The sequence below is a fragment of the Portunus trituberculatus genome, chromosome 8, assembly GCF_017591435.1.
Source record: "Portunus trituberculatus isolate SZX2019 chromosome 8, ASM1759143v1, whole genome shotgun sequence".
NCBI lineage: Eukaryota > Metazoa > Arthropoda > Malacostraca > Decapoda > Portunidae > Portunus > Portunus trituberculatus.
The window spans coordinates 5530001-5549593 of NC_059262.1; the positions used below are offsets into that span (position 1 = coordinate 5530001).

Here is a 19593-nt window from a genome sequence, read left to right on the forward strand (position 1 = left end):
TGATATTGTCAGCGTTGTGGTTAATGATATGATTATGTGGAAGGTTCATTAGAGCACCAGGAAAGATAATTGACATTTTTACCAGCTCGTGGGAATACCAATTGCCTCACACACACTGGCCGGGATGTGTTAGGTTATTATTGTGCATAGTGTTGGTGTTGTTGGTGGCGGTGGTGGTGGTGGTGGTGGTGGTGTGGTGGTGTGTGTTGTTGTTGTGTGTGTGTGTGTGTGTGTGTGTGTGTGTGTGTGTGTGTGTGTGTGTGTGTGTGTGGTGTTTGTGGTGGTGATACTGTTTATGTTGTTGTTGTTGTTGTTGTTGTTGTTGTTGTTGTGTGTTGGGGGTGGTGGTGGTGGTGGTGGTGTAAGATATGCTGCTACTACTACTACTACTACTACTACTACTACTACTACTACTACTACTACTACTACTACTACTACTAGGTAAACAAGTAAAGTAAGTAAATAAATATAACTAAGTAAATAAACTGATATTCTTCATGATATTACTTCAACTCCTCCTCCTCCTCCTCCTCCTCCTCCTCCTCCTCCTCCTCCTCCTCCTCCTCCTCTCACTTTTTAACTTTAGTGTTGTTTTTACTATTACTGTCATTTTTGCTACTACTACCACCACCACCACCACCACCACCAGTCAGTCAGTCAGTCATTGCCACACACAATAAGTTTTAGTGTGTGTGTGTGTGTGTGTGTGTGTGTGTGTGTGTGTGTGTGTGTGTGTGTGTGTGTGTGTGTGTGTGTGAGGAAAGCATTGAGCCAATTACCGCCTTTGTAGCAATTTGCCGCCTGATGGAAGGGAAACCAATCTGTGCAACGGTATTATTATTATTATTATTATTATTATTATTATTATTGGTGTTATATAGTGGTTATGGTGGTTTTGTTGTTCTTTCTTCTTCTTCTTCTTCTTCTTCTTCTTCTTCTTCTTCTTCTTCTTCTTCTCATCCATAACAGTTGGGCAACACTCAAGCATTCATATTTCCGCGAATTCCTCCTCCTCCTCCTCCTCCTCCTCCTCCTCCTCCTCCTCCTCCTCCTCCTCCTCCTCCTCCTCCTCCTCTCTCTCTCTCTCTCTCTCTCTCTCTCTCTCTCTCTCTCTCTCTCTCTCTCTCTCTCTCTCTCTCTGAAAAGGTACGTATTACATATTGACAGAGAGAGAGAGAGAGAGAGAAGAGAGAATATGTCGAAATCGTTAGTGCATTGCGTCATGTTTAGTTAAAAGTCTCTCTCTCTCTCTCTCTCTCTCTCTCTCTCTCTCTCTCTCTCTCTCTCTCTCTCTCTCTCTCATTGGTTATTGTTTACATTCTTCAGCCTTCGCGTGTTTGGTTGTTGTTGTTGTTGTTGTTGTTGTTGTTGTTGTTGTTGTTGTTTGTATCTTGTTCATTGTTTGTTTTACTCTGTGGTGGAGTGTTGTTGTTGTTGTTGTTGTTGTTGTTGTTGTTGTTGTTTTACTGTACTTGAAGATATAAATAATCGCGACGTGTGTGTGTGTGTGTGTGTGTGTGTGTGTGTGTGTGTGTGTGTGTGTGTGTGTGTGTGTGTACACACACACACACACACACACACACACACACACACACACACACACACACACACACCAATTTCACCATTTTCTTTACTTGTTTAAAGACCATGAAGGGGAAACTGTTTCTAATATCCGCATTGACTCCTCCTCCTCCTCCTCCTCCTCCTCCTCCTCCTCCTCCTCCTCCTCCTCCTCCTCCAGGCTGATTCTTCCTTTTTCTCCATTCCATCCCGTCCACCCCGAAGGCAGTTTCCTCCTCCTCCTCCTCCTCCTCCTCCTCCTCCTCCTCCTCCTCCTCCTCCTCCTCCTCCTCCTCCTCCTCCTCCTCTTTTCCTGTTTCCTTTTCCTCATTCCTGGTAATTTATTGTTACAGAAAATTGTATGCTTGATCTCTCTCTCTCTCTCTCTCTCTCTCTCTCTCTCTCTCTCTCTCTCTCTCTCTCTCTCTCTCTCTCTCTCTCTCATATTGTTCGTTCCATGGAAAGAGAGAGAGAGAGAGAGAGAGAGAGAGAGAGAGAGAGCAACAATAACGTAATAAGGAGAAGAAGAAGAAGAAGGATAAGAAGAGGAACAAGTTATTTATTTTCTTTATTCTTAAGATTAGAGGAGGTAGAGAAGGAAGACCGGAGGTGAAGAGGAGGAGGAGGAGGAGGAGGAGGAGGAGGAGGGGGGGATCAATATATTGCAAAGCGAGCCAGATCTGTCTTGGCTGAGTGATCTCTCTCTCTCTCTCTCTCTCTCTCTCTCTCTCTCTCTCTCTCTCTCTCTCTCTCTCTCTCTCTCTCTCTCTTGTCACTGTTACATTAGGATATGCTTGTTTTGACGAGCTTTTAGAGAGAGAGAGAGAGAGAGAGAGAGAAAGTTGAGACCATTAATGTACTATACTCCTCCTCCTCCTCCTCCTCCTCCTCCTCCTCCTCGTAAGAGCTTTTAAGGGGATGGGGCATTCTCTCTCTCTCTCTCTCTCTCTCTCTCTCTCTCTCTCTCTCTCTCTCTCTCTCTCTGTTCTGGTAAACTTGCATAAATATTTGCATAACATGAATTCCTATATTGAGCCAACTTTATTCTCTCTCTCTCTCTCTCTCTCTCTCTCTCTCTCTCTCTCTCTCTCTCTCTCTCTCTCTCTCTCTCTCTCTCTCTCTCGTTTGTTCCTGCCATTTCGCTCGTTTGAGAGAGAGAGAGAGAGAGAGAGAGAGAGAGAGAGAGAGAGAGAGAGAGTTGGCTCTCTAGTTTATTGGATACGGATATGTTTGTTTACATTTCGCCTTTGATACTGGGCGTGGTAGAGAGAGAGAGAGAGAGAGAGAGAGAGAGAGAGAGAGAGAGAGAGAGAGAGAGATTACTGTATATTCCTCCTTTCATCATGGTCATAATTTCCTGCTTTTTTTTCTTTTTTCTCTTCCTTGTTCTCCAGTTTTTATGTTTAGTTCTTTTCTTCTCTTTTTTCTCCTCCTCCTCCTCCTCCTCCTCCTCCTCCTCCTCCTCCTCCTCGTTCAATAGAGCCTTTGGTGTGAGACTCAATGCTTTCCTTTTCACGAGACAAAGTAAATAAAATCCTTCAAAGCCTTCTGAGTGAAAGATAATGATACTAATAACGCCAAACTATTTGTAAAAGACGCGGGAAAAATGACATCACTAACTTAACTATTAAGAGACGAAAAAAAGATAGAAATAATAACAGTAAGCTGATAATAATAGGTAATAAAATGTAATCGTCATAGAAAGTAATAAAAAAAAAATATGAGGTGATAATAATAGTAATAATGTTAAGGTGAATATCGTACTAAAATGGCTATTATCGTACATCTTTCTTGGCTCTCTTCCTCTTCCTCCTCTCTCTCTCTCTCTCTCTCTTCCTCCCGGCTGTCCCTCCCTCCCCCTCCCTCCCTCCTCCTCCCTCTTCCCGTCCGTGACACCTGTCGATTCAAGTCGTAGGATTTTGAAGGCGATCAATAGAAAATGGAGGCCGAGGCAGGGGCGGCATTTGTCCGGAAAAAAGAGAGAGAAAAGAAAAAAATAGATGCACTTGTGTTGGCAGCCATTGCGGGCATCTCAGCGACCAATCACAGTCGGGGACATGTTGGTGACGTCATTATTGCGTCATTACTTTCATGACGTTATTAATTTCCTGCCTTGTTATTGGCTGCGGCTCATGATTGGGGCGTGGCGGGCGTGACGTCATTGTTTTATTTGATGTTATGATTGGGCGTGTATTATTGAGGTTATGGGAGGCTGTGATGGACTGCTTTTGAGAGAGAGAGAGAGAGAGAGAGAGAGAGAGAGAGAGAGAGAGAGAGAGAGTTGGATATTAAGATGATCTAAGGCAATCAGGTAAATGGAGGTCGCCTAATCAGTCGTAATAGGCGGGCTGGCTTGACTTCTGTGATGCGGTGGCTCTGGGATTCCTTCTTCTCAACGGGGTCACAACTCTGCATTGCCTCACTCTGCTCTCTGCCTTATTTTCACTCTCAGGGGCCTCTCAGCGTGATATATTTGTACTTCACACTGGCAATTCAACGTGTGGAGTAACTTAGACACTTATTTATATTTTATTAGAAGGAAACAAAGAAAATAAGGAAAAATAACACATCTTGCTACTACTACTACTACTACTACTACTACTACTACTACTACTGGTGCTGCTGTTGGTGTTATTTATATACTACTTTTGTTTAGTGTTGCAGTGTTGTAAGTAGTAATAGTAGTTGTTTATGTAATAGTTAATCACTTTATCTTGTTCTTAAGTGTTTGTCTTTTCATGTTGATTTGAAAATGTCCTTAAATTTACCTTAAAACACCGCTGTGCACCCGAAACACTCTTAAACAGTCTTAAACACCCTTAAATCACACAAAAATACCTTAAAATACACTAATACACTTGAATTTACAATAACAACAACAACAACTACTACTACTACTACGACTACGACTACTACTACTTCGATAATGATGTTTAAAAATGTAGCAACAGCACCAACAATTAGACCATTAGTAGTAGTAGTAGTAGTAGTAGTGGTGGTGGTGGTGGTGGTGGTGGTGGTGGTGAAAGTGAGGGGTACAATAATGTGGAGCCTTTGTACGAAGAAAATGGCAGGCAAAACGAAAACGTAGTGCTGGAAATTTCTGGTGCTCTCCTCCTCTCTTAACGGGATTATTCTCTCCTTCCTCCATGTTTGCTGACAGCTTTCCTCCTCCTCCTCCTCCTCCTCCTCCTCCTCTTGCAGGCGAGTGGAGAGAAGGAAAAGCTGTAAAAATGAGGGTCCTCTGTTTATCTTCCTGAATTAGAAAGATTCTCTCTCTCTCTCTCTCTCTCTCTCTCTCTCTCTCTCTCTCTCTCTCTCTCTCTCTCTCTCTCTCGAATCCACAGTATTTCCTTCTCATCTTTTGTTCTTGTTTTGTTTATTTATTGTTTGTGTTTATGAAGTTTAATTTATCACGCGAGTTTTGATGATGCAATAAGAGAGAGAAGCTGTATCCTTCCCCCATTTCGTTTCTCATTTATATTTATTTAAAAACGTCCATCTATCTAAATAACAACAAAAAGTCCATTTACATATTTGCATAAAGAAAATTCCCGATATTGAATAAATGAAAACAAGTCTCGTCTGTTTCACTTCACAATAGCAGGTGACGCGCGTACGATAATTGGTGGTTATGTACGATACTTTATGTTCGCGTTCAGTAAAAACCCTCGTTACTTTATTAAACGTCTTTGTGCCTTGTAATAACCACAACTTCTTTGATAATTAACTAAAAACAAAGAATTTCAAAGTATCATACGAACTATACTGTATAATACGCATATAATGTATTAAGTAGAACAATTAATCATCGTACGTCTGGCAGCGGGATGACGAACACTAGGATTAAAATACTTGACTTATTTTTTTTGTTCTTTTTAATTTCCTCCTCCTATTTTTTTTTTATATTCGCAGAATGCAACTGTGACTGAAAAAACGAGGACGACACGATGGGCAGGTAAATATTGCTTCGTATTTACAGTTATGCGCTTTTTTTCTTTCCTTCCTTGCGAGGGTTGGGAAAAAGTGACGCTGCCGGCTGGGGGGAGAGGCGGGAGCAGTTGTCGTACCGGAAACTGACGGTGGCGGTGGTGGTGGTTATTATTATTATTATTATTATTATTATTATTATTATTATTATTATTATTATTTGTGTTTTTTCTTGTTTTTTGTCCTTTTCTTCATTTAGTATAATAGTTATGTCATTATTTTTTTTCTCTCTCTCTCCTCCTCCTCCTCCTCCTCCTCCTCCTCCTCCTCCTCCTCCTCCTCCTATTTCTGTCAGTAAGGAATATCAAGACATTACCTAAATCTCTCTCTCTCTCTCTCTCTCTCTCTCTCTCTCTCTCTCTCTCTCTCTCTCTCTCTCTCTCTCTCTCTCTCAAGCACCAGCAGATGTCAGGTACCGTCTTCTTCTTCTTCCTCCTCCTCCTCCTCCTCCTCCTCCTCCTCCTCCTCCTCCTCCTCCTCCTCCTCCTCCACTGTCAGATTCTCCGTTTTCTTTCCTAGTTCCATGTTTATTTAGATTTCCAGCCTCGATTAAAATTTTTCCTTCTTTTTCCTTTTTCATTATTCTGTTTTGCTTGCGACCATTGTTTTATTATTATTTTTTCTTTTTTCTTTCTTTTTCTTTCATTTTTTCTTTTGTTTCATCTTTATCGTTTCTTACTTTTCTTCATTTCTTCTTCTTTTTTTATTTTTCCTTTATTTTTTTTTCGTTGCACTTAATTAAAGAAACTACTACTACTACTACTACTACTACTACTACTACTACTACTACTACTTTCTTCTTCATCTTCTTCCTTCCTTCCTTCTTTTTCTTCTTCATCTTCATCTATATCTATAACTACTACTACCACTACTACCACTCCTCCTCCTCCTCCTCCTCCTCCTCCTCCTCCTCCTCCTCCTCCTCCTCCTCCTCCTCCTCCTCCTCCTCCTCCTCCTCCTCGTCAGGGTCACTCAAGGCTCTGAACTAAATACCCAGCAAGTGTTTTTAATTAGGCTAAGTGTAATATTATTTCCTGGTGGCAATCAAGATGCAGTGGCCGAGTGTAATTAGCTCCCTTTTTGTGTCCCCAGAGAGAGAGAGAGAGAGAGAGAGAGAGAGAGAGAGAGAGAGAGAGAGAGAGAGAGAGGCATAGTTTAGCAGAATGAAAAACAGATACATGAATAAATGAATAATGAATAAAGGTAAATAGATTACACACACACACACACACACACACACACACACACACACACACACACACACACACACACACACACACGGCAATAAAGTTGAGAATGAATACATGAATAAAAATTGATATAAGATAAGAAAGGAAGTGAGAGAAAAGATTAGCGATTGAATAAATAAACAAATAAACAAGATGGAGTTACATTAAATTTAAACCAAATCAAGTAAACAAAAGTAATGATTATTGGAGAGAGAGAGAGAGAGAGAGAGAGAGAGAGAGAGAGAGAGAGAGAGAGAGTAGTGGTGGTGGTGGTAGTGGTGATATGTGCTTAAAACAAGTGCTATAGTCCATTTTCTCTCTCTCTCTCTCTCTCTCTCTCTCTCTCTCTCTCTCTCTCTCTCTCTCTCTCTCTCTCTCTCTCGGAGTACGTTTTGTGTCCATTGAAGCCATCTTGGTCCAGCACGGGGAGAGAGAGAGAGAGAGAGAGAGAGAGAGAGAGAGAGAGAGAGAGAGTGCACTTTCGAGGCAAGATGAAGTTAAATAACCCTGTAGTGACTATGTGTACTGTTCTAACGTAACCCAACCCAACCCATCCTAACTTTGCTACATTCAATCTAACCTCGTATGGAGCTTAACACACACACACACACACACACACACACACACACACACACACACACACACACACACACACACACACACACACCCGGTAGCTCAGTGGTTAGAGCGCTGGCTTCACAAGCCAGAGGACCGGGGTTCGATTCCCCGGCCGGGTGGAAATATTTGGGTGTGTCTCCTTTGACGTGTAGGTGGTGTTCACCTAGCAGTGAGTAGGTACGGGATGTAAATCGAGGAGTTGTGACCTTGTTGTCCCGGTGTGTGGTGTGCCTGGTCTCAGGCCTATCCGAAGATCGGAAATAATGAGCTCTGAGCTCGTTCCGTAGGGTAACGTCTGGCTGTCTCGTCAGAAACTGCACCAGATCAAACAGTGAAACACACACACACACACAGAATAATGAAGAAAACTAACTCTTTTCCATCATCATCATCATAATCACAATCATCACCATCATCATCATCATCATCATCATCATCATCAACACAAACACCATCCCGTCTAATCTTATTCCTGAACTTGAACGAAAATCTTGTCTCGGGGAGCGTAAAAGAGAGAAAATCCCTTTGAAAACCCTCTCTCTCTCTCTCTCTCTCTCTCTCTCTCTCTCTCTCTCTCTCTCTCTCTCTCTCTTTTACATTGAGCGAGCGGAAGAGAAGACGCCGCTGGTGGTGGTGGTGGTAGTAGTGGTGGTGGTGGTCCTAGTCCTTCTCTCTCTCTCTCTCTCTCTCTCTCTCTCTCTCTCTCTCTCTCTCTCTCTCTCTCTCTCTCTCTCTCTGTTCTCTATTGATTCGTGGCCTGAAATACTCGTTCCTGCATCTGTCATAGAGCGCGGAGAGAGGGAGAGAGAGAGGGAGAGGAGGGTTAGTGGGGGTAAAGAGCCTTGTGTGTGTGTGTGTGTGTGTGTGTGTGTGTGTGTGTGTGTGTGCGTGCGTGCGTGCGTCTCTCTCTCTCTCTCTCTCTCTCTCTCATACCAACCTTTGTTATGAGAGAGAGAGAGAGATAAGATAGGTATGTATGTGGTTATACTCTCTCTCTCTCTCTCTCTCTCTCTCTCTCTCTCTCTCTCTCTCTCTCTCTCTCTCTCTCTCTCTCTCTGAGGCTTCGTCAGTCAGCCAGTCAGAGAGAGAGAGAGAGAGAGAGAGAGCAGCTCATTGCAAGGATATTATCAACAACAACACACACACACACACACACACACACACACACACACACACACACACACACATTCCTAGTAGTGAGTGAGTGGTGAGCCTCGTGACAGATGCTTGGTGGCGGGCAAACTGGCAACCTGGCAATCTGGCAACGAGTTCTCGATAAGGTAATTAACATGTCAGCGCCACGCCATCTATTGCCGCCTCGCCTCATTATTATTATTATTATTATTATTATTATTATTATTATTATTATTATTGTTGGTGGTGGTGGTGGTGGTGGTGGCGGCGGAACTTTTGTCTTATCTATTTTTTTTTTCTTTCTTTCTTCCCTATTCCTTTTTTTTTTCTTTCTTTCTTCCTTTCTTCCTTCCTTCCTTCATTTCTTTCTTTATTTCTTCCTATCTTTTAGTCTATATCTCCTCCTCCTCCTCCTCCTCCTCCTCCTCCTCCTCCTCCTCCTCCTCCTCCTCCTCTTATTCTATCGCTATACAATTAAAATTTACACGAATTAGAGAGAGAGAGAGAGAGAGAGAGAGAGAGAGAGAGAGAGAGAGAGAGAGAGAGAGAGTTGACGTGTAAGGTTCAGAGAGGGAGTGAAATGAGGTAATTTGAAGTGAATAATATTACAGAAACATCACGTTTTCTTTCATTCATTCAGTGTGACTTGCTATTATTATTATTATATCTTTTTAAATATCATGTATATATGTTCTCGTGATGTTTAATGAGTGAATTGGTGATGAGAGTCCTTCTTATGTACTATCTTATCATTGGCACTGTCTTTAACCCCTTCAGTACTGAGACACATTTTTACCTTAAGATTTGTGTACGATTAGACCATTTTATTGACATTAGGAAGGGTCTATGGAGGTCAGAGGATTAATGGCTAGAGTCTTCACTATTTTAATCCCCCACATGAGTTTCTGAAGCTGTATCAAATCACCAAATACTAAGAATGAATAAGAGAAACGCGTCATTGTACTGAAAGGGGTTAAAGTGCTGAAGAAGGATTTAAAGAGTGCTGTTTGAGGGATTTAAGAGTGCTGAAGAGGGATTTAAGAATGCTGAAGAGGGATTTAAAGTAGTGGTGTTTGTGTGTCTCTGTATGTAAATGATAACACTGATAAGATGGAGAGATTAAGTGCACGTGAAATACCAATACATAGATAGACAGATAAGAAGATGTAGTGTATGTAGAATGATAGATAGATAGATAGATAGATAGATAGATAGATTGATAGGTAGATACATAGATAGATGGGTTGGGTGTACGTAGAATACCAATTGATAGAAAGATAGATTGATAGAGTGTACGATATCAATAGATAGATGGAGATAGATTGTGTACGATAACAACAGATAGATAGATAGGTTAAGTGTACTATAGCAATAGATTTAGATAGATAGATACATACATACATACATACATACATAGGTTGAATGTACAATAACAATAGATAAAACAAATAGATAGAAATCACACCCCACCCCACAACACCACACAACACCATTCATACCAGCTTTCCTATGTCTTCACCGGGGCAAGAGGAACAAAAAATGAATGAATAGATTTATAGATGAATGAATGAATAAGTAAAGGGTTTTGTGTGTATTTAAATGAATTAGTAAGTGTTGAATGGTCATTAAAACTCGGAAATGTTGAAAGAATGAAAGAATATTGTTAGCGGGTAGCAAGACTAGTGGTGATGGTGGTGGAGGTGGAGACGCGCGCACTCTCTCTCTCTCTCTTACACACACACACACACACACACACACACACACAGTCGTTACTATTTTAAATGCTTCTCTTCTAAGGCTTCACTCTGCCAAAATAATGCAAGTGTGTTTTAGTTAATAGTTTATCAGTTTCTAGTTGATAGTGATGTTTGAAAGTACTCTCTCTCTCTCTCTCTCTCTCTCTCTCTCTCTCTCGCAGTACATACAGTGGTTACGTGTCTATTGTTTCAAAGTTTCGTTTGGTTTGAGTCGAGAGAAGTGAAAGCGTGCGACGGGAGAATTTCTTGTTTTTTTTTTTCTTTTTTTTTCATTCTTTTTCTACTTCGACGCATATTTTATAAGTGCTCCTGCTTTCATGTGTTCGCGTGTCTACTTTTTCTTTTTCTTTTTCTTTTTCTTTTTTTTTCTCCGTTACCTTCAGCATAAATGTAGTTGTGTTGTGTTTGCTGTGTTTATTCTCTCTCTCTCTCTCTCTCTCTCTCTCTCTCTCTCTCTCTCTCTCTCTCTCTCTCTCTCTCTCTCTCTCGTCACCTTCAGCATAAATGTAGTGGTTTGTTGTGTTTGCTGTGTTTATTGCTCTCTCTCTCTCTCTCTCTCTCTCTCTCTCTCTCTCTCTCTCTCTCTTGCTGAGTTTATAATCCCCGTGTCGTGAAGTGGCGGTAATATTTGAGGTGAAAGTGTTACAAATCGATACCTTTTATGTTAATACTGATGCTATTTGAAGTATCTCGCCCAAACAGGAACACAATACGTATACATCTACTACTTATCAACTCAATCTAACTGTTAAGGTAATGTGAATCGTAGTAATAGCTATCTTGACAAACTAACTGATTGACTGACTGACTGACGACTACTGATTTACTGACCCGTACATTTATACCAAGAGACTACTAGACAAACGGGCAACTAAGGAGGAACGAACACATAGGCAAGAAACAAACATATATCTAGTTAAGTACATCAATTCAAACTGATAAACTGATGTGAATCGTAGTAATAGCAACCCTTTATCTAAATATCGTTGTTGATTTTACGTATTTCACCCAAACAAACACAAAACACACAGAACTATCGCATGAACTTAATCCACACACATAAACAGATAGAAATAAGTGAATCGTATTAGTTAGAATGATTAAAATTACTTGCAATCCTTTATCTAAATACCGTTGCTGTTTTATCTCACCCAAACAGTAAACACATAAATATCACACGAACCTTCATTCTGATACAATTTAGTGATTTTATACAGCTTCAGACACTTATTTGGGGGACTGAAATAGTGAAGACTGTGGCCATTAATCTTCTCACCTCCATAGACCCTTGCTAATGTCAATAAAATGGTCTAATGGTACATAAATCTCAAGGTAAAAATACGTCCCAGTACTGAAGGGGTCAATTATCTCACTCAAACAGGAGCACAATAACTAAACAACTATCACATCAACTTAACCCAAACACAAAACCCACACAAATGACTGAATGAGAGTTTAGAATGATTAAATCTACAAATATCTACTCTTTATCTAACTAATTTAAGTATCTCACCCCAAAAAAGAACACAATAACTACACAACAATCACGTGAACCTAACCCACACACAAAACCCATACAAATAAGTGAATAGGAGTAGTTTAGAATGATTAAAACTACAAATTGTTAACTTTCATCTAAATACCGTAACTAATTTAAGTATCTCACCCACAAAAAGAACACAATAACTACACAACAATCACATGAACCTAACCCACACACAAAACCCATACAAATAAGTTAATAGTAGTAGTTTAGAGTAATTAAAGCAAGCGCGGCGAAGTGTGGGCAGATTTAGTGAAGCGAGGTTTGTTTACTAACAGGCCGCCTGAGAAACACCCGCGTCTGCCGCTCCATATCCACTCTTTATCCACTTCCCTCGCTATGTTCACCTCCTAGCTACCCACACTGCCAGGTGAGGCCACGGGTGCTGCAGGGGGGGCGGGGGGCACGTGGCAGGGGTCAGGGCACGAGGGGAGGGGGTCGTTATGGTGTAAATAGGGAAAGTGGGACGAGCCAGCCAGCCTTCGTGACCCGCCAAGGTGAAAGTGGACGATGCTCCCCGCCACGTTTTTAACAAGATATGGACGCTCTCTCTCTCTCTCTCTCTCTCTCTCTCTCTCTCTCTCTCTCTCTCTCTCTCTCTCTCTCTCTCTCTCTCTCTCTCTCTCTCTCTCTCACAGGTTTGGAGTAGATTTAGTGGTTCGGCTCTCTCTCTCTCTCTCTCTCTCTCTCTCTCTCTCTCTCTCTCTCTCTCTCTCTCTCTCTATTTTAACCCTTTCAGTACTGGGACACATTTTTACCTTGAAATTTGTGTACGATTAGACCATTTTATTGACATTAGGAAGGGTCTATGGAGGTCAGAAGATTAATGGCCACAGTCTTCACTATTTTGACCTCCCACATATATTTCCAAAGCTGTATAAAATCACCAAATAGTCACCAGAATGAATATGGAAATGCGTCTTGGTACAGAAGGGGTTAAAATTAAGTTACAGTCACGGTTACAGAAACACGCAAACAATTCCCAGAAAAGGTCAGTTCAAGCCTGTGACGCCAGCTCTAAATTACACGTTCTAGGTTTTATGGTCATGTCAAACTGTGGTCGGGTTATGATAGGTTACGCTGTGCTGTTCTGTGCTGTGTTGTGCTGCGTTAAGGTTATGTTACGCTATGCTTTTTGTGCTGTTTTGTTTCTGTGCTGCTTTTTTCTTTTCTCTGCTGTCTTGTACTAGTTAAGGTTAGATTAGGTTGTGTTGTTCTGTGCTGTTTTGCTTCTCTGTGCTGTCTTGTGGTGAATTAAGGTTAGGTTAGGTTGTGCTGTTATGCTTCTTTGTGCTGTTCTGTGCTGTTTTACTTCTCTCTGCTGTGTTGTGCTGAGTTAAGTTAAGGTTAGGTTGTGCTGTTCTGTGCTGTTATGCTTCTCTGCTGTTTTGTACTAGTTAAGGTTAGGTTAGGTTGGATTAATTTATTTCACTCGTTTTAAAGCACAGGTAAAATACTTGTTTGGGTTTTGTTTGGTTAGATAAAGGTTGGTTTAAGATAGGTCAGGTGAGGTGAGGCTGTGACATGCATGGGTGAGTGACGGAAGGTTACACAGATTACCTTACACATTTGGAGTCACAGGCAGAATGCAAATACAGTTCAGTTCAGTTTTTCCATTTTTTTTATTTATTTATTTATTTTATTATTAATTACCCACTCAGTTGCCAGTCCACTTGCATGTTTGAGAGACTTAGCTGCAAAAAGGGATATCTTGAAATCTCCCTCTTAAATGAAGTTAAACCATGGGAAATTCGAAATACAGCAGCAGGGAGGAATGAAAAAAATGCCCACTCAGTTGCCAGTCCCTTGCATGTCTGAGAGACTTAACTGCAAAAAGGGATGTCTTGAAATCTCCCTCTTAAATAAGATAGGAAGTTGGAAATACAGCAGCAGGGAAGGAGGGAGTTCCAGTGTTTACCAGAGGGTGCTGTCACGTTTTTGTGATTCTATACTCTATGTGACAAGTATGTGAAAAACTGTAAGCCTTTCTAACGTGATGACTATGTTCCTGATTACCATTTGACTGTATCAGGACTGGCATCTCAGTGGGCCTTTGTTTTATAGCTGTTTTTGTTGTCTTGGCCAATGCACCTTATTAGATAACAGAAAAAATAAATAAACCTAACCTAACCTTTCTAGATGACAAAATAATAAATAAAATAGCTAAATAAAATCTTGTCCCCTTTGTCAGGCCACCACAGCTAACCTTTCACCTCCTAAATTGGCAAAATCACAAGTTTCTTATAAGTAACAAGAAAAACAGTTACGACATATATTAAAACACAATCAAATGCCATGATAGAAAGTACAATATTGTGAGTTGGAGTGGTGGAGATCGTAAAGCTATACCTTGAATATTAACCGAGATATTTGTGCTGGAGATAGAACAATATGTGCTCTGATGTTAAAGACCTCTTATCACCTCTGATCTACCCAGGTGGTGGTGGTGGTGGTGGTGGTGGAAGAGGGGGAGTGCAGGGTAAGGCTCAGACTATCAAGTAAACCTTTTCACTTCCCCTCAGCCAGCAAGGAAGAGTCACCCCAATGTACCTAAGAAATAAGTCTTGATTTCCTGCACAGTGAGGCTTTCCAGGGAGTGTGATGTTTATTGATACCCTTGTAAGGTGTGCTGGGCTGAATCACTCACACACACAGACACACAGACACACAGACGTACAGATAAGGAGAGAAATTGCACCTTTTGTCTTGGTAGTGGTGGTGGTGGTGGCGACTTACAGAGAAATTTGTTTAAGCACAGACGAGTTTTGTGGGTGAACCATGTTTTTCTGACATTTTGTGGTGATGGTGCAGTGCTTGGTGGATGAAGGTGTCTGTGTGTGTGCATGTGTGTAAACTGGCTTGTATGTGTGTGTGGGAGTGGAGGAAGGTGTTGCCAGTGTTATAGCTTTCTGTGCCAGCTCCTCAGTCATTGGTGTGTTGTGTGGGGTTATTTATTAACTAAGCTTGCGTACCATATGGCCCCTGTGTTGTGGTGAAGTCACTCAGGCATTCAGGCAGTCTTTCTTAGTCTCATTTGCTATCAAAGGGCATAGACTAAGAAGAAAGATGGTAGTGTTTTAAGTCAGTCAGTCAGTCAATCAATCAGTTAGTCAGTCAGTCAGTCAGTCAATCAATCAATCAGTCAATCAATCAATCAGTTAATCAGTCAGTCAGTCAATCAGTGAGTCAGTCTTTCTCAATACAGCTGTCTAATTTGCTATCAAAGGGCACAAATCATTCAGTCAGTCGTCAGTCAGTCTTTCTCAATACAGCTGTCTAGTTTGCTATCAAGGGGCACAAATCAGTCAGTCGGTCAGTCAGTCTTAATACAGCTGTCTAGTGCATTATAAAAAATGGCAATGTGTGAAGTCAATGAGTCAGTCTTTCTCCACACACAATCTGAGAGCAAAGATTTTAGAACATGTATATCTTTTAGTAGTGTTGTGTATGTCAGTCACTCAGCCACTGTCTATGTGAGTGCTGTATGTGAGTGTGTTGTCCTTGCATCACACTCCCATAGGTCACAGCTGAGGAATGCATGATAAGGTCTCACACTCACACACTATCTACTACACTGATAATATAGATAGAACACACACACACACACACACACAGATATCTTTTGCAAACACTCCAGCTTCAGTCAGAGAAATATTAAACCTCATGAAGCTTATTTTTACAGCTTTCTACCATTATAACAAGAGAAAACAGACACTTCCACTAGAGCAGATATTCTTGAACCCACTCACTAAGCAGTCATAAGAAATAGACCACAAAAAAACCATGCATTCAGCTTTCCCTTCAATCAAATATCACCACAATGTGTAAATCTACCACCACCACCACCACCACCACCACCACCACCACCACCACCACCACCACTGCCCTGTCAGCCGTGAAGCAACTCTGTCACACTTCACAAACTTTCTAGAGCATGGATGGAAAGTACTACATGAGAGAGAGAGAGAGAGAGAGAGAGAGAGATGTAAGAAGTATTTGTTAAGTTGTCTGTCTGATGCAACACTCATTTCCTTGCCTTATAAGATGTGCCACTGAAGATCACAAGAAACACACACACACACACACACACACACACACACACACACACACACACACACACACACACACACACACACACACACACACACTATAAAAACAGTCTTTGTATCAGTTTGTCAGCATTACAAGTGTCTTTCATGTCTTTCAAAGCCTTAATGTACACAATAACACACACACAATCATAATACAAGAGCAGAACATTGGGGTACACAACACAGGTGAACAGTTTAGAGAGAGAAAAAAAAAAGGAGAAAAAATAAACATAAAGACATGGAAACTGACACACACACACACACACACACAAGGGTAAGAAAGAGTACAAGGAAACAGGAGAGAGTGAAGACAAGACATAGGAAGAAATAAGAGGGTACGCAGAACAATAGATAAATAAATGTATATAAGAAAACAAGATATAGAAAAACAGGGCTGGAAAAATATGAAGGGAAAGGATATAGGGAGAGAAATAGAAGGAGAGAAGGAGAAAAGGAAATATGATACACACAAACACACATGCAGACAAACAGGGAACAGATGATAAAAACACACAGAAAAACACCAAACTCAGAAAATGGAAAAATATGAGAAAAAGGATATAGAGAGAGAGAAAGAGAAGGGGAGAAGGAGAAAAGGAAAGTTGACACACACAAACACACACACAGAAACAGGATGTGAATAATAAAACACAGAAAAACACCAAATAGACACAAAATTGGGAAAAATATGAGAAAAAAAAGATATAGGGAGAGAAAGATAGGGAGAAAAGGAAAGGTGACACACAAACACACAGAAAAACAGGACATGAAAAATAAAACAGAAAAAAACAGAAAACAGGAAAAATATGAGAGGAAAAAGGATATAGGAAGAGAAACAGGAGAAAAATGAAAACAGAAGACTAAGGAGGGTTGGTACACATGAACATATACACAGAGCGAGCGAGGAAGTAGGACATAGCAAAACATAAGGACATGAGCAAGTGGTGGTGATATTTACTCTTGGCGGAGGAAAAAAACTTGTCGGATTTCCTGTTGTTTTATTAAAGGTATTTCCTCGGTGTGTTATATTACAGCTGTGACGTGAAGTGGCTATTATCTTGCATTATGTCCAAGTTGCTGTTGTATTGAGTGGATTCTCCTTCCTCCTCCTCCTCCTCCTCCTCCTCCTCCTCCTCCTCCTCCTCCTCCTCCTCCTCCTCCTCCTCCTCCTCCTCCTCCTCCTCCTCCTCCTCATTTTTCTTCTTCTTTCCTCCTCCTCCCCATTCTTCATTTCTTTTATTTATTATTTATTTATTGCCATTATTGAAGACAAATACAAAGAAAATGAAAATAAAAAGGTTCTAGTCATTAATAGACAAATGTTCATGTCTACCATTATTGTTTATTTATTTTTCTATTTATTTACTTACACAAATGTTCAACTCCACCATTTTCGTTTACTCATTTATATTTCTATTTACTTATTTACTCAGCGTTATCTTTCCTGGTGTTGGGGTGGCGTAGAAGTCTCCCCTTTGTTCACCTCCCCTTGATACTGAGAAGTGTGGTGTTCATTACTCCAGAGGTGTCATAAATAGTGAAGGCACATTCTGAAAAAGGCAGGATCATATTAGCAGTAAATCCTCGACAGACAGCCCACACGGAGCTTTTTGGGGTGATGTGTTTGTTTTAGGAGCTGTGTGTGTGTGTGTGTGTGTGTGTGTGTGTGTGTGTGTGTGTGTGTGTGTGTGTGTGTGTGTGTGTGTGTGTTTATAGCTCTCAATTTGAATCTCTCTCTTTCTTGCTCCCTTTTTAAACTATTCATTATTTTATGTGATGTGTTTGTGTGTGTGTGTGTGTGTGCATATGTCTGTTCACATATCTTATGTTTATAGTTCTAAATTTGAATCTCCTCTCTCTCTTTTTGGTCACTAACACCTCTCCTTCTCCCGGCAGAATGGACAAGAGCCGCGAAGGGGAACGAGGGGAGAAACCCCACTCAGGGCTGCCTCCCGGAATGGACCCGGCCACTGCAGCCCTCTATGGTGGGTCAGGGGGCTAGTGGGGTCTGACTGTGATTGGTGCTCAAGTGTTGGTGATGTCAGGCTGGTTAAAAATGGTGAAATGGTTAAGATTTTCAGTCGTTTGATATGTCTTGCAGTGAAACAACTTGCCATTCAGTCTGTCACATTTTCAACTCATGTTTTTTCAGTCACTCACCAGCAGCACTCTCTCTCGTGTTCAGATTTGTGGTTGTTTGGTGTCTCTTGTTATGACACACCCATCAGTCCATCATTCTGTTCTTGCAGTGTGTGTGTGTGTGATGTGCATTATTGTGAGATCAGTCTGTATTTATTATTGTGTTATATAAATCTCACTCACTCACATATTCTCTCTCTCTCTCTCTCTCTCTCTCTCTCTCTCTCTCTCTCTCTCTCTCTCTCTCTCTCTCTCTCTCTCTCTCTCTCTCTCACCCAACCAACCACCATTACCCTCACTGACCCTCCATGTGTCCACAGCCAACATGTTCGGGAGTGGCAGCTTGGGAGGGTTTAATCCAGCAGCAGCGGCGGCGTCAGGACTGCAGGGTTGGGGAGGGCTGCCACCTGGCTTTCCCCCCACCAGCTCTGCGGCGGGCCTGGCTAGTCTGGCGGCGGCACAGCAGGCACAGCAGGCGGCGGTGCTGGCGGGGCTCGGACCAGCAGCAGGTATGGGGTGGCCTGGATGCTGTGGTCTTGTCTGTCTGTCTGTCTGTCTGTCTTTCTTAATATTTTCTCTCTTTCTTCTTGTCTCTGTCTGTCTGTCTTAATATTTCTTTGTATGGTTGTGGTCTTGTCTGTCTGTCTGTCTGTCTGTCTGTCTGTCTTAATATTTCCTCTCTTTCTCCTTGTCTCTGTCTGTCCCTCTGTCTTAATATTTCTTCTGTCTCTTTGTCTATTGTTTGTATCTTAAATGTCTGTCTTTGTATGGCTGGGATGCTGTGGTTTTGTAGCCTTGTCTGTCTGTCTGTCTGTCTGTCTTAATATTTCCTCTCTGTCTCTTTTTTATTTTTTTGTATCTTAAATTTCTTCCATTTTGTGTATGTCTGTCTGTCTTTGTAGTGTCTGTCTTAATATTTTCCTCTCTGGTCTTTTTCTGTCTTATCTCTTTCTTAGTTTGCTATCTTCAGTTTACTCTTTCCTCCTCACTGTCATCCTGGTCTAGTCTCTCTTAATGTCCCTCTCCAACCTTCCACACAGCTTAATGTTCTTTGACTAAACTGAAATTTGACATAGTGAACCTCTAATGGCGCCACAACTGACTCCCTTCTCTCCTTGTGTTCCTAAGCTGCCTACCAGGACCGGGCTTTGGGAGGTGAGTAAGCAGGGCCACCTTCGCTCTATCCTCACATGTCACACTTGCACCAGAGACCCAGGCATTAGCAGACTACTGGAGTAAAATCTAGGGTGTTGTGGGCCGTATTGGGGATCAGTACTTGTTGTGGAAGTCTGAGAGGTGTTGGTGTGGTGTTGTTGAAGTCTAAGGTGTTGTAGGTTGTATTGGGGATCGTGTACTTGTTGTGGAGGTCTGAGAGGTGTGTTGTTGTGGTGTTTTAAAAGGTGTATTGATGCTTGGTTGGAAATTCTAAAGGTGGGGATTTTAAATGGTGTTATTATTAGGTATTTCAAAAGGGACTTGTAAGATGCTTTTTATTTATTTATTTATTTTTTTTTTTTTTTTAGGATTCTGAA

At 41.3% G+C, this 19593-nt stretch overlaps 1 protein-coding gene across 1 annotated transcript in view; it reads left to right on the plus strand.

Annotated features, from left to right (window-relative positions):
• The window catches only part of LOC123500409 (bromodomain adjacent to zinc finger domain protein 2B-like), a 77402-nt gene that overhangs the window by 19353 nt on the left and 38456 nt on the right, over positions 1 to 19593 (plus strand). The window contains 4 exon segments of the mRNA XM_045249129.1: positions 5476 to 5518; positions 17819 to 17907; positions 18382 to 18570; positions 19190 to 19216. Coding sequence (XP_045105064.1) covers positions 5511 to 5518; positions 17819 to 17907; positions 18382 to 18570; positions 19190 to 19216 — 313 coding nt within the window. The 5' untranslated portion in view covers positions 5476 to 5510.